This window comes from Brachycentrus maculatus, unplaced genomic scaffold (assembly GCF_059751285.1).
Source record: "Brachycentrus maculatus isolate JH-2025_06_01 unplaced genomic scaffold, ASM5975128v1 h1tg000490l, whole genome shotgun sequence".
Taxonomy (NCBI): domain Eukaryota; kingdom Metazoa; phylum Arthropoda; class Insecta; order Trichoptera; family Brachycentridae; genus Brachycentrus; species Brachycentrus maculatus.
Window position 1 is genome coordinate 49,437 of NW_028281237.1, and position 17,167 is coordinate 66,603.

Below are 17,167 nucleotides of genomic sequence, written 5' to 3' on the forward strand. Positions count from 1 at the left end.
GATTAATAAGAAAAAAACACGAATTATTAAAAAAAAAATCTCAAAATTTGGTGAAAATTTTGTTTATATTTTTCAACTATGAAGTTGAGCTTATGATAGTTAAGAGACACATTTGATATATATCATATTACTAAAAGGTCAACAATGAAAAAAATAATAAAATTTAATTTGATACCAAAAATGTAATTTTTATGAAAAAAAATTGGACTTGTTTTGATCTGGCGTACAACAAACAATTGAAAAAATTATTGATTCATTTATTTCAAACGTAAATAAATTAGCGAAATAACAGAAAGGAGAGTATTTTAATGAATTGTTTAAAAAATATATTAAATTTCATTAAAGCATATTTCACAGTATGTAAAAATAAATATTAATTATGAATTAAAATGTAAATATATATTTTTTTAAACTTGTCATAAAAGCAAAAACATAAAATTGTTCGATTTAAAAAGCAATAATAATAAAATTTGAAAAAATCTATAGGAATTTTAATATTATTTAAAAAAGAAAAGCGTAATTAAAACACTGAATTTTTTAAAATTTGAAATATGCATATTTTATTTGTAATAATTCGTACAATCTATTTTTAGTTTTACATCTCTGAGTATGTATGTATGTATGAAATATGAGTTTAAATGTTTCTTTATTTATTATTCATAGTATGGACACAGATTAAATAGGTAAGTCTATTATTTAATAGTAGAAAAAAACTAATATTTAATAATATATTTACATTAAAAGTTTAAAAAAAAAACACCGCATCACAATATATTTAGATTACTTTAACTTATCAATTTGATCACTTCGATTTTTTTAATGTAGTCATGTTGTAATTAATTGCTGTTTTTATAAGTAATAATATTTGTAAAAATTTATTACAAATTATTTAAAAAACGTAATGTTCTTGCATACTTGAACGTAAACTCTAAAGATATTTTTTTGTTTGTTTGATAAATATTAATTAAATATTGATGGTACATTTTTCAAATTGATCCACTGGTAAATATGATATCTTCTCTTCTGCTTACAATATATTAAAACTTTTGAAAAAAATGTAGAGAACCCAAGTACTTGTGTGATTTTTGACAAATCTTGAGCATTTTTGAAGTAAAACGTTAAATAATCGATACTTAGACAATTGAGAGTAAAACATTAAGAACGCGTCACGTTTATCACGCACTTTTCGTTAAATGAGAGAGAAGAAAGATATAAAGTAGAAGGAGAAAGAGAGGTATACATTCCGATACTTTATACAGGAATGGAAATAAAGAGAGTGACGTTTACACAACGATACAAAGCGATATAATAAAATACGCCCGATATCAGGCATGCGCCCGACGTAGATAAGCACGTCAGACGCTTTATATGAATGGCTGAGGTAATACGAAAGTTGTGTTATGAATAGTTTTCAATGTATTTTGTGTATTTATTTGTTTATTTATGTATTCATTTCCATTTTTTTTCGTTCTTGAAGATAGAGATAAAATACCAGTGGTTTTTTTTATTTTTTATTTATTTATTTTTTATTTTATTATTAGATTAAAACCAATATTTTTAGCTTTTCCACTTTTTTCTTTGACCAGCGACCGGGTTTCGTCGTTGCCGACATCATCAGACTGGTGTCAGTGTCACGAAGTGTCAGTGGATAATATAAATCTATTAAATACCAGTGGGTCAAATTACCATACAAACAAACAAAATGTATCGAATGTAATTAATTTTCAAAACATCATTTCTCGTAGAGAGATAGTAACCTTTGAGTGGTCGAGTTCCAAAATCCCATACGGATTTAAAAATTTTAACATTCGAACAATAAATATGTTAAGAAATAATTTATATTTGAAGCACAAACTTTGTGATTTTCCATTTTATAATTAAAAAGTAACTTTGTTTTATATCACTATAAATATTTTATTATAACTGAATAATAATGTCTACCGGTTTCGAAGCTAACCGCTTCTTTATCAAGACTGATAAACACTAGTTTTAATCAGTCTTGATAAAGAAGCGGTTAGCTTTGAAACCGGTAGACATTATAATTGAATGATAGTAAAATATTTATAGAGATTTTAAAATCAAGTTACATTTTAATTATTATGTTTAGATGTTTCAATAATTAAAATGATTTATTGTAATTAAAACATGAACATGTATATAAAATATAACACTTTATTGACGGTAAGGGGTTCTGACGTTCCATAAAAGTCATATTTTATAATTGTAACTTGTATACTAATTATGAATTGTATGTAATTGGTGACATGTATGATTCCTCATAGAGGATACAAAGACTCTCATAATTTGTTACACATGGTTTTGATATAAGTACTATTATTATTATTAATTTAATCGATTTGATTTGAAAATAGTTTAATTCATCCATGAACCTTAAACTGAATATATGTGTTTGAAGATGATGCGAAATGCATCGAAACAAGTGTCACAATAGATTTTAAGAAATAGTGGTAGGTATATACAAAGTAAAATTGAAATTGAAAATAAATTTATTTATTTAACTTAAAAACTACATTGGATTTCGGAACTCAACAACTCATTTACTCAAAATGTATACCTCGTCCAATACAAGAAAAATAAAACATACGAATGGTCATAAAAATTTATTATTAAAAAAAAATTGCTTTCTTCAATTGATTAAAAAAAATATCAACATTAAAAATCACAATTACACTTGATTTACATTCAAAAGTCCCCGCGGACCGCACCTTTTTATTTAAGTATAAAAATCATTTATCCTATGTAACGCCTCATTTCATTACAAAATAAAAATTGGTACAATAATCAGTATATAATATTAATTATTTAGCTATCTATACAAGTGGTAAGGCGCTATGTCCTAGTTACGAGGGTGGTCTCTTCGTCGTCGCTGAAGCCCTCAGGGTCCAGCGACCCCTCGCTAGCCACCGAGACGGTCTTCTTCTCCAGCATCAGCGCACCCTGACCGTCCTCTTGGGAGGGCAGGCGAGCGTAACTTACCCCTCTGTTACCGGGGGTGGAAGGCTTTGATCGTTTCTGAAAAGATAATGTAATACATTAATTATATTTTGAATATTTAAAGCATTAACTTTGTGGATCATTGTGATATATTATTTGAAGAAATAAAATGATTTTTTTTGATCCACTCACTTTTTTATTAAAAACCAACTAGTTTCAGCAACAACCTGTTGCCCTCTTTAGGGTTAAAACCCTATTTCAGTTACAAAAAAACCACTGAAGAGGGCAACAGGTGTTGCCGAAATTAATTGGTTTTTAATCATCAGTATTTTTTAATCAGTATTTTTTAATCAGAGTAGATCAAAAAACAAAATAATTTGAATAGGTACTATACACATAAACACACACACACACACACACACACACACACACACACACACACACACACACACACACACACACACATTCACCGCAACCAACATTACTTTCATAAGAATAGCATTATCGGTGGATTTTTTTAAATTGGATGTAGATTTGTTAGTTGTTGTTGTATATTGTTTTGTAGTGGCTGTAAAAATCCCAAATAAATAAAATAAAATATTATAAAATAAAATAAATTTTATTTCTCCAAATAATATAAAATATATTAATATTTACTTATAAGACTTCTTGTGCAGAAATGTACATTAGTGGACATATTGTTTTAATTACATATTGATAAATGCATCAATTTGTACACAACATGATATATTTTCTCTCTTGGAAAGAGTCGGATTTATTCTATGCTGAAATTACAGCTTGCGTGTCGGTTTGCGGTCCCGTGGTTAGTGTCGCAGGATCTTGAGTTAGAGTTTCTGGATTCGAACCCACTCTACCGCAATTCGGTACCTATTTTTAATAATGAGAAAAATAGTACAAAATTTAAATGTATTTGTTATTTTTTCTGTTAACATTATTTTAGTTTTTTTAACACAATTTACTTTTGTTGATATTTTCTCCCTTGGAAAAGGTCGGATTTATTTTGTGGTGCAATTACAGCTTACAACCCAATTTAGTATTGTTGATAAATCTAATAATAATATTTAAAAAAAACGTTTGAAAATAGTCAATTTGAAACATATTTGAGCATGAGTAAGATAATAGTTCATACTAGTATAATTACATATAGCAAAAAATAAGCGACATTTTTTAAAAATTAGCCAATGCCAGATTTCCCAGTGTTTCATTGAACCTGAAAAGGTTGTCTGTGAAAAAATCTTAGAATGATTTTATGTTGAATCCAAAGTATCGATAGAACAAAACAAAAAATAGAAATAACCCAACATAAAAATAAAATTTTACCCAAGTTCTGTTTGAAAACCCAAATTCATTAAGGGTTCCACTGCGGAAAAAAATTAAGAAACCCTGATGCAATAAAAATATTTATTACGACCATTTGGGGGTTAATAAATAACGAGCTTTGAATTAAAATATTTCACATTTTTTTTAAAACAAAAATTGCAATCAAAGACGATTCTCTAATGATACATATGTAAGGGTTCTCAAACCTCTACCATGATAGATTTCGCATTTATTAAATAAATTTCTTTGATCTTCATATTATAACATTATCTAATGATAAATAAATCAACGTTCTTCAATGTGGACAGGTAAATAGATAAGAAAAAACGTAATAAATAAGAATAAAGTGGCATGATAAGATTGATGGACGGAAAATTTAATATTTGTGTATCTCAAAAAATCTACGATTTGTGATTGATAATAATAGGGTGGAAGGAAAATAAATACAACTTGATTGATTGGACCATCAAAAAATATTTGCTCACGCCTGGAAAAGAACACTTCGTAATAGACCACGCTTAGAAAACTACAAAGACGTGGAGAAAACACTCGAAACGTGCTTTCTTAACAAGAATAAAAATTGTGCTAGATATTTTTAGGAGCAAAATCTGAAAGCATTTTTAACGAACTATTAAAAATAGACTGCATTTTCTCCAAAACGTTTTTTTTATATTCGTGATTTAAGCTAGGGAATCAAAGTTTAAATTTCAAATAGGTTAAATGATTGATTACTTTTATACTCATATCAAAAACCGCTGAAAAAAAGAGTCTCTGGGTTTGAGTTCACTCTTCCATAACTTCATACATTTTTTTGATAACGGACCGCTTAGGTCTAAAAAAAAAGTATATATATATATATATATATATATATATATATATATATATATATATATATATATATATATATATATATATATATATATATATATATATATATATATATATATATATATATATATATATATATATATATATATATATATATATATATATATATATATATATATATATATATATATATATATATATATATATATATATATATATATATATATATATATATATATATATATATATATATATATATATATATATATATATATATATACATACATATATATATATATATATATATATATATGTATATATATATATATATATATATATATATATATATATATATATATATATATATATATATATATATATATATATATATATATATATATATATATATATATATATATATATATATATATATATATATATATATATATATATATATATATATATATATATATATATATATATATATATATATATATATATATATATATATATATATATATATATATATATATATATATATATATATATATATATATATATATATATATATATATATATATCAATAACACAAAGATGTTTTTAAAAACAAAAAATATTTGCTTATAGTTTTTATATAATAAAAAAATACCAATTTGAATAATTAAATTTTCAAATGTTCAAGTCTATTAAAGTACTAATATCTGATCTTATATGTAAAAATCAAATAATGCGAATTCGCTTACCATCATTACTTATTTATTTATTACGTTATTCAAAACTCAATCGTTCGTAAGAAAATATTGCTTTCATTTAACATTGAGAACTCATTAAAAAACAGGACTATTTATTTGTTACATAGTACAACTTTCAATCGTTCTACAATTAATATAACTTCAATTTAAAAAAAAAAATAACCAATATTAAAAATTGATTGTACATTCAATCGTTTGATAAGTTACATTACTGACATTTAAATAACAATGAAAATACATTAATAAATGTGAATAATTTATTTGTTACGTAATACAACACCAATCGTTCTTTGATTAATATTGCTTCATTACGAGACCACTGTGACGTCGTTCTACACCCAATTTCAATGTGTACGTTAGGTAATCAGTAGTTAATACAAGATATCGTTCACTCCTTTCAACAACGTCATATGTTAAAAATCGTCAATTTTTAGTTATGGAATGCCCAGCAAAAGCGGCATATTTCTAACTTAATATTTGCCCGCTACAGGGCAGAAAGTGGTGTTTTTGCATTTTGATGAAAGATATTGTTTAATATTTTTTTTAAACATAAAAAATATTTTTCGAATGGAGAAAAAACATTCAGGTTTTACCTAAAAAGGTCTGTTGCACAGTTAAAAGTTCAAAAAGTGGCTTGATATTTATTTTTAATATATTTCATTATATTCTTAAACGTTAAAAACGATCTCCTGAAAAATCAAGTTTTTTTGATATATGACGTTGTTGAAAGGAGTGAGCGATATGCTAAACATAATAAATATTTTTCGAATGAAGAAAAAACATCTAGGTTTTACCTAAAAAGATCTGTTGCAAATTTCAATGTTCAATAAGTGGCTTGATATTTATTTTTAATCTATTTCATTATATTCTTAAACTTTAAAAACTATCTCCTGAAAAATCAAGTTTTTTTGATATATGACGTTGTTGAAAGGAGTGAGCGATATGCTAGTATACAGTTTTGAAACACGTGTTTGTCATAGGAGTATCATAATCACACCCCCGATAATAAACAGTTGAACATTGTGTCTTGGGATACGTCTACCCACATCAGAAATCAAAGCGAATAGCATCGAAGGTTATTAGGATATATGATTGATTGAACCGTAGAAATTAGGTCTGATACTGCCATCTCATTTAACTGCTAAGTGAACTGAGGCGAGGATCAAACGTAAACGTATAATTATAAACAAATATCGTAAACATCAAGACGTAAACAAGTAAACGTCAAAATTCTCTTAACTAAAAACAAACATAAAAAAATTATAAAAGATAAAAAACAGCACGGGCCAAAATGATTTTTATGTTTGTGATCATATTTTGACTAATCAAGTTGATGAGTAAAAATACGATCCCTCAGACGGATGTGGGATAAAACGATGTATGATAGATGTTCAAATGGTGAAATAAAGGAAAAATGAGATGAGCAATATCGATGAAATTAATAAAGTTGTGTTGAGATGGTTTGGACATGTAGAACGAATGAGTAAGGAAATGAATGTAAAACAAATTTTTGAGGCAAATGTAGTTGTAAAAAGGAGCAGAAAAAGATCTAGAAAAACATGGTATGATCAGGTATCTCAAATACTTCAAAGCAGCCAGCTGAGTAGTCGAAATAATCAGCGGGTATGTATGAGGAGATGCATGGAGGTGCGAGGAACGTTTGTAGAGACAGGGTGGTATGGCATTCTATTATCTCTGCCTACCCCCGTGAAAAAGCGGTGTGATGTTAAGTTTGATAATACGTTAAACAAGTTCGTTTTTAAATACAAACGATGAATCATTCGGTTTGCAAAGCGCCCCTAAGATTACACTTTTAATTACCTACACTCTTTTAATATTGAACAATCGACCAAAAATCACTTAAAAATCGAATGATTGATTAAAAAGAACCATTTTTTTTAACTGATTAAAACCTCAAGAAAAATAATTTTGTGTTAATTTTCGTGCTGACATTTCTTGGCAAAACTGCAGTTTATATAATAAAACAATTATTTTTCACGTTTATTTTATTTGACCAGAGCAGTGATTGGATTACATCGCTAATGACATTATGACTCTGGAGGAGTCTGATGATGTCAGTATTTATTTAAATAAAAATAAACTTCATATCTTAAGGCCCTACATACGTTAAATACCAACTTTACTTTCTTTGAAGCCAGGTAACAATTGACGTAATCGTTTTTTTTTTTTTTTTTTTATCTTAAAACATAGTTTTAGTTTAGGAAAATAACTTTTTCTTTAAAAAAAATTGGTTTTGAAAAAAAAATTTTGAAAGGTAAGGATTTAATCTTTTTTTCAATTTAACTTGTAAAAAACAACAAAAAAAAACCAAAATATGTTCAAAAAAATTTGGTGTGAAATGACATGCGGCTTCTAGCGTTGCCGAACGCTGAATGAGATCTGTTATTTCAAGTATCCCCATAAAACAAAGCCTTTTTTTTCATAGAATAATTTCAGCACATGATTCCTATTTTTATTAGTTAGGGTATTTCCAAACTAGTTCCGAGTGAAGGGTTTAAGGAAGATACATAATAATTATCTATGTGAACCCTTAATGTTGGGTAACAACAAATTGACGGGAATCTCCGTCATAAACACATGAAAATAGTCCAAGTCGAGATACGCCCTGACGCGACATTAATATCCAAAGCTGCGTATTAAAATGACAGGTGAGATAATGATAAATGACACGTGACACTTCAAACTTGCGGCAGTCATTTCGCCAAACGGTATCGCGTTGCGTGTGAAAAGGGTTTAATGTCACTATCGTGAATGATAAATACTTCAACTTGCTTCTTATAATAATTCCGCCATTGTATTTACGTATGAAAATTTAATCACATATAAATTGGATATTATCGTTTCTATTCGCAAAAAATATAACTTTTTAACTAACCAACACTCCACTTGTGAATATATCTCCGTTTAGTGTGGACATGTTTAATTTTTGAAAAAATATAGACTTAAATTGGAAACAGAATGTGCAAAAGAGGGTTTTCAGTTGACGAAATCGATGAGGCAAGGACATAATGATCTATCGGATTCAGTGGTGTCTTATTTAGAAAATATGACAAGACAAATCAGACAAATAAATGAGCTAAGTGACAAATCTTGATTGATATAATATATTGAATCCATTGTGTCTAACTTATTGTTTTTATGGATTAACATTATTCATTTTATCATTTTTATGAAGTATATTCACTATCATTTTAAGACATAAATATGCTATAAATTCTTGTACATAATAGGCAAAGAGAATTTTCTAAGGCAACTAATAAATATTATAAAAAAACTAATAAAAGCAAAAGTTTAGGAATCTCTGGAATGTTGTAATAGTGTCTGTATTCGTAAGAGAAAACTATTGATTATGATAACATCTTATCGTTTCCACTTGATGGCATTTTTAATTAAATGTTTAAAATGAAATGAGATATTACAAACGACGAACGAGCTTGTTGCCATTCTAATGGGAAAGATCTATTGAAAACCGCGCTTGAATTAGTTAATTCATTCCACAGGTTCCAAAACTGGACAATTTCATCCCCTTGTGGGCGACGTAGGAGGCTGGTAAGCATACTGGCTTCTGTAGACCAGATCAAACGAAATCGGAGAAATTCAATTATCTTATTCTCTCCTTGTGGTAATATCACATGTGAATGAAATAACGTGTCGCTAGCAAACAAAAAATAACGTCCTTATATATATAAGCACGTAGAATTTGCGGCACCGACTTATTGTACTTTCTATCAACAGCAAAAAAATGATAAATTTGAGTATTTGAAATGATATAAATAAAAATTTGCGAAATAAAGGGAATTAAAGGAAAATTTTCATTCATACTATTTTTGAGATTAAAAAATTGAAGTAAGTAGCCATTATAATACTAAAGCTATCGAAATAAAATTCATATATGGAGGATTTCGATCCCCTTGTTTGAGCCGGCTGGGTTAAAAAGTGGTGGGCCTGCACAAGAAGAGAATCGCGTTAAACAGATAACTGTTGATGTCCAATAGCGAGGTCTAGGTTCAATACTGGACACAAGAAGGCTGAAGTAAAGTAAATGTGGTAACAATGGTTACTGTGGAAGTCCAAGAGGGAGGCCTTTGTTCAATACTGGATACAAGAAGAAGGCTGAAGTAAAGAAAAAGTAGTAACAATAGTTACTGTGGAAGTCCAAGAGGGAGGACATTGTTCAATACTGGACACAAGAAGAAAGCTGAAGTAAAGTAAAAGTAGTATCAATGGTTACTATAGAAGTCCAAGAGGACAAAAATGTTGTATCAACTGTTTAGCGAAAATATGGTACCAACCTGCAGCACAAGGAAGATGATCACGAAGGCCATGACCACGCAGAGGCACGCGGCCACCGCGAGGCCGGTGATGGCCGTCAGGCTGGCGCCCGGAGCCGAGCTGGCTCCGGGCATCGGCGGCATGGCCGCGCCGTCCAGCGGCATCTCGGCCGACCCCAGAACGTGGAAGGCCTCTGCGCGCTCCGCCGAAACAGCTATCCGCCGCTTGCCGGCCGGGGATGAATTTTGGCATCCCCCTGAAAAAGTCGAAATCTGTTCATCCACTTTTTAATAAAGGCAATTGTGCCCTTCTTCTTTTCCTTTGGTTACGCATTTTTATCAATTGTTGCGAGGTATGATCGATAATTCTGAAATTATCCGGAGCGTTGGACTGTATGTTCCCGATAGTTACCTAAGACAGCGTAGGCATAGATTGTTTCCCATTACTTATACAGGACCAACCTGCCGATGGTAATGCCTATAGGAAGAGCTACCGCTATGCTGAACAATATTACGCTAGATGTTGATCTTTTCTAAATGTCTGAGGGGGTATTCCAAAGTTGGATTCTTCTACATATTTAACAAGAGTCTTGCTTACTTTCTTATTTATGTTTTATTTTTATTTTTATGTGAAATCTTTAAATATTACTTTGTAATGTATGTATAAATTAGTATTGAATAAATTCAATTCAATTCAATTAAAAATTGAAATGATAATTGGCTCTCTCCTAAAACCAGGTCGACTTTAGTTATCAACAATTTTTGTTATTTTAAAAGGTGTCTGTCTCAAAATGATATGAAACATGTATCATTCTTCTATTTCTTATGAAAGAAGATGGAAGTCTGAGCATCCCAGGGCTCACGAACTGGCATTTGGCTGGCTTGATCGATCACTTGCACGGCTTAGGCGATCTCGGTAGTGGGATTTCAAATTATTTTATTCAAGAGGAAGAATGTATATTTGTCACGCCAACGGAAACCACAGACGTCTTGGCTAATGCCTTGTCCACACTTTATTTTTATTTTATTTTACTTGTTACTTAACACAAAGCTTATAATTGAAAAGTATCTCTACTTGATATGAAAGGTGTATAATTTTTCCCTTTTTATGAAAGAAGATGGAACCCTGAGTATCCCAGAGTTTACGACTTGGAATTTGGCTGGATAGTTCTAAGGTTTTTGTTCGATCTAATCCAACTCTAAGGAGCATATCTGAAAAGGAACTACGAGATAGAATAAGGAACACCAGGATAAGAGAGATGAATTGACAGAATAAATAGATTGACAACAGGGAATCAACATCCCAGGAAGCTAATCCTTCTTAAACACAGGCCAAAAGGCCTGTACCAAGAAAAAAGAAAAGAAGATCTAACGATGCACTCAAACATTCATGCAGACATGCATTTTCAAATGAATATATTTGTGGAGGTCTTCATTAAAAAGTTACATTTCCAATATTGCACAAAAAATCCTTTAAATGCAAATCTGTTTTGTTTCTGTATTCTAAAAAAATCTTAATTAAAGTTGCGATAAAAAGTGAGCAATCCTGTGTTAAACCAATATGAAATCATTAAATCGTACCAAATCGTAACAATTTTACAAGCTAGAATTCCTAATTACTTATAATCATTTAAAATGGAAATTTTAAAATTTTTGTGACGACCTCCACATTTGGATGTATTCTCAGACTAGTTTTAAGTATACACGAGAGTGAGAATCGATTAAAATGTAGATGTTCTTACCAGTCTCTTTATCACACTTGCAACAGTCTCCTGGACCCGCGATGGGGGTGCCCCCAGCCCCCGTGGCTATACTAGCGTTGGGGGCCGCTGGGGGGGCATTCTCCGCGCAACATGGCACACATTGGTTGTTCAGTCTGTGGGATAAAAAAAATGTAAAAATATAATTAGTATAACAAATATTATTATTATTATTTTTTTAAATAAACCACTAAATGCATAATATGTAGGTATTACTCGTACTATCCATTTTTGGGATATGGAAGCGATTCTTCTATGATTAACGATTCTAATAAACAATATTTTAGGGAAACACATTTATCAATTTAAAAAATTAAAATGCATGAGACTCTCGTACATGAGAAGTGAAATTTTCCAAGTTCAGGAAACAATTAATTTTATGCATTTTTAATTTGAGTGTTACTTAGTAAATAACACTATGCAATTGCAGTACTGTAGTTTTAGTCCATTGAAACATCTACGAGTATTTTAAAAATGTCATACTTTAACAAGTATAAAAATATTTTACTATTGACCGACATTTAAAATATTTTCTTGAAATTATCCCAAATGATATGAAATATAATATATTTTTCATGTTACTCGTATGACAAAAACTCCCTTAAAATGATGAACAGTAAATCATTCATCGTACAAATAAAAAAATAAAAAGAATCTCGAAACTCTTCATTTTTACTCTACATCATATTATAAAATATTTTTACAGGCGCCGTGGCGCAGTTGGGTAGACGCTCGACTGCGAAACTGGCGTCACGGGTTCGATTCCCGCCAATTGCAAAATAAATTCAAGAAAGTTTTATTTTGAATTGCTCTGGGTGTTTGTGATGTTTTTTTCACATTTACTTTCCCTATCCTTACTATCCTACCTGCAGACAAGACTCTAACAGAGGCTTTGTGGGTTATTCCTTTAAATAAAATAATAATTAAAACACGTATTCCGCATAATACTAATGGTTTACTTTTTCAAGACTAATAGAGGCTTTGCGGGTTATTCCCTTAAAAAAACTAAAAAATATTCTACGACTGTTTTATTACATGGAATTATGAATTGGAAATATAAATCGAATTAAAACGATTTTGATTTAAATTTTCTCGTAACAATGTAGACCAGTCAATACAACGATGAAAATTACCATCAAACGATAAAAAACATATTCTTCATGTTACACGCATGATGAAATCTTCCTTATAAAGTTAAACATTCGTCACACAAATAAAAAAAATTATAAAACTTAAGACTCGTTATTTTTATTCTACATCATATTATAAAATACTAACAAAATATTCTACTAATGTTATATTACGCGGAACTGTGAATCGGAAATATAAATCGAATTGAAACAATTATGATTTAAATTTTCTCGTAACAACGTAGTCAAGTCACTGGAACTATGAAAATTGCCATTGTCTGATATAATATACGTCATCATCGCGCTTCCAACTCTGTTTACAGGTTCAATTAGGGTTGAAAACACAGTTGGGAAAATTCATAATTAATTTTCCCCGTCCCTTTGTACTTTGGGGCAATTGAATTCGCAATCAAATCGAATAGGCTGCACGAATAACTGCATTTTCAATTGCTGGGGCGTAATGCAAAGTTGTCTAGTCATATAAAAGCTGAGTATTTTTTTTATTAATACGATTTTTATTCGTTATATTAAAAATGCTTATTTTTTATTTATATGAGAAAAGTTTAAAAAATCTTCTAATTTTTCATCATTCGTCATTCAAAAGTTTTTTTACGAGTACGATAATTTTGAAATACTATGTACCGACTGACAATAATTCTGTAAACTCAAACCCTACACTTTGCTCATATTAACTTTATTCTGAAAAAAATAGAAAAATAAATGTAAAATAAACATATCAATCAGGATAAAGAATGCAAGAGAAATATAAACATTTATTATATGTACCTTAAATAAATGCATAAGATAATATACGGGCGTGTAAACATGGATGTACAAAGTGTATTTTTTTAAAATAAATCGTTTATTTATTCATTAATATACAATATTTTCCCTCAAATTTCAAACTGTCGTGAAAGGATCAAACTTTAACCAGTATCACTAGTTAGTTTTTGGTTGGTTGGAAGATATTGCTTCCAAGCAATAAACCTGCATGTGCATACATTATGCACATGAAGGCTTATAAATAAACAAAAATATAAGAAACAAAAGTGAATTTACTGAAAAGGCATTACATTTATAAGTGACACCCTTACATACTTTGATTTCGACTAATTAGAGATTAAATTTTATTCACAATGGTTGAAAACTAGTTCATCTATTACAAAAAAGTGGATTGAATCAGTTTGTCCAAATATAAATGCTCGACTGGTCATGAAGTGAATTAGGATTTGAAATTTTATTCGCGGTTAGCACACGGTATGTTGGTCCATAAAACGCATTTGATACACAGTTTTTGACAGTAAAATAATAGTTATAAGAAATAAAAATAAAAAGCATAATATCGGAAATAACCCACTGAGCACTACAGCCGCGCAAAACGGGAATGAAATGGTCTGTCAATAAAAACGAATGCACAATGGAGGATTTATTTGTCTCATACTCGTAACATTGCAAATAATACAAAAAGTTTGAAGTTTGTAAATAAAATATAAGCAAATATTTGATGAACGAATATAATTTTTGAAAGGATTTAAGGGTTTTGTTTGTTTGCCAGCGATTTTTATTACAGATAGCTAGTTGAAAATATTCTTATAGAGATGAATTTTGCCTCATAACAATATCGACCTAGTGCAAAACTCGTAAATTCTACATGTTCATATAAACTTTTTTTTAATACGATTTTTTGAAAAAAAAAATCAATTCAATGTTCATCTTTTTCCCCTACTTAGTGTCGTAGTTAGTGCATTTGTCTGCCACGCTAGAGGTCCTGCAATCGATTCCCATAATATTCAAATTAAAATAAATATGAGCTGAGCAAAATAAAATAAATATCTCTAATTTTAATGCTTTATCGGGTATACTTTTAACAACATAATAATAAAAACCGGTACCTAAAGCGAGAGATGAATCTCATTGAATTGATTAAATAAAACGTCAAAACAACACTGCGTCAATACAATGTAGTACCCAATGCACCATTCGGAGTGGGTATGTAAAGAAAAAGATTTGAAAAAACCTCCAGAACGGTAGTCGAGCGTGCTGATTATTATGGTACACTACGGAGGAGGACAAAATAAGCAAGGTTTATATAGTAAATGCAACTTCCATTAAAAAAATTATGAAATATAAATATTTTATCATAATTAAGGTAAAATAAAATATTTTTAGTGATTTTATACGAAGTTACATTTTGATTATTAAAAAAAAGTATTTTACGCATACCTATCCAGTCGAAGGGGGTACTCGCAGGCGACACAGCTGAACGCGCCCGGGCCCGAGCACGACCGGCACGCGTCGTGGCACGTGCGGCACAGCTGCGTGGGGGTGTCGTAGTACTGCGAGCCCAGGCACTCCATGCACAGGCCGCCGTCCAGCATGAAGTGCGGCGGGCACGACGTGCACTTCAGAGGACCCTCCCCTACAACAGAATCAACAGTGAGACGACGTTGGTATTTTAGGAGATTTCGGTAGTGTAAAGGTAATCTGTCAAATTTTTCATTTTCTAAGTTTGTTCCACAAAATGTCTCAAATAGTGTATTACATAATCGGACAAAAGAATAAAGCTGTAGTTGCAATACTTATTTAGTTTTATTAAGATATGTACATATAAAAATACATAAAACAAATGATTTCTTTAATTTAACAAGTTTATTTTGACTCTCCTGTAAAATTTGGTCTGAGACATATCGCTCACTCCTTTCAAGAACGTCATAAATCAAAAATCGTCAATTTTCAGTTGTGCGTGTTTTCGGAATGCCCAGAAAATGTACTATATCCCAGCAAAAGAGGCAATTTTTAACTTAATATTTACCCGCTATAGGGCAGAAAGTGTTGTTTTTGCATTTTGAATAAAAGGTGTTGTTTAATTATCTTTTTAAATATACTTAACATTTTTCAAATAGTGGAAAAATCTTCAGGTTTAACCTAAAAAGATCTGTTGCACAGTAAAAAGATCAGTAAGTGGCTTGATATGTATTTTTAATACATTGTATTATATTTTTAAACTTTAAAAACGTTCTCCTGAAAAATCAAGTTTTTTGATTTATGACGTTCTTGAAAGGAGTGAGCGATATATACCCCTTTGCCTTTACACTACCGATTTATGGTACAACATTTTGAGTGTGTCCAGAAACTTGTTCACAAATCTGGGTATTCTCCACTTCTTTTTTTTCTTCTTCAAACCTACATCCGCACCATATAACCGCAGTGTTATCGTGATCGTTAACACATGAAGGAAAGGGTACAGTATTACCTCCAGGGTAATATTAAATAAATTCTCCACTAAGGAGTAATTTATAACATCTCAACATAGATGAAGAAAAATAAAGAAGTCTAGGTATTTATGGGGCCACGTTTTTGTATTTTTAGGCGGGTCTCAAGTATGTGAAAATAATCCAGGATTCGTGAACAAAATTGACACAGTGCGTCTCAGCAAATCAAGCTATCGGATATATGATATAAAATGAAAAAAAACATCATCAGTTGCCACTTCGAAAATTCTTTCAACGTATTTTTTTATCAGACCTCGTACAAATTAAAAGGCCTAGCCACTAGATTCGACTACCTTTTTGAACATCTCTTTGATACAATAGTAAACCCTGACAAGATCACGACACACTAAAACTCAGACATTAATTCCCAACACATCACAAGTCGTTCAATTTACCGTGACAGTTCCTGCAATAGTGATGGCACTTTTGGCACCCAAAGTCAGACTTGAAGAATCCTTCAGGACATTCTGGATGGCACTCTCCCGCCGCCAGCTGCCAGCCTGCAGGACAACTCACGCACTGGTCGCGGCGAGGACCGCTGGAAGAAAAATAAATCACTTTTTACACATTTTTTTTTCTCCTGGAAAATCCATTACATGAAAAATTAGTTGTATACAGAAAAATATTAAATGAATCCGTCGAGTAGTAATATAGTAATGAAAAGTTAGTACATACTCGCATACCCTGTAGAGCGAATTCTTTTATACGAATTCTATTTTTATTTTAAAACTATTTTTAATGATCAAATATCAGTATTTTTAACAAAAAATTGCCTTTCACATTGTAATGATACTTTGTTGAAAGCACTTTCTTAATTTCAATGTTCAATATAACAAG

General features: G+C 30.1%; 1 protein-coding gene across 1 annotated transcript in view; it reads right to left on the minus strand.

Moving 5' to 3' along the window:
- Positions 1-2,024: 2,024 nt before the first annotated feature.
- Positions 2,025-17,167, minus strand: part of Fur2 (furin-like protease 2) — a 192,223-nt gene continuing 177,080 nt past the window's right edge. Inside the window, exons 14-18 of the mRNA XM_088272266.1 lie at positions 16,726-16,868; positions 15,282-15,477; positions 11,911-12,044; positions 10,190-10,425; positions 2,025-3,033 (exon numbers count right to left, since the gene is read on the minus strand). Of these exons, the coding sequence (XP_088128392.1) occupies positions 2,851-3,033; positions 10,190-10,425; positions 11,911-12,044; positions 15,282-15,477; positions 16,726-16,868 (892 nt within the window). The 3' untranslated portion in view covers positions 2,025-2,850. The remainder of the gene's footprint in view (positions 3,034-10,189; positions 10,426-11,910; positions 12,045-15,281; positions 15,478-16,725; positions 16,869-17,167) is intronic.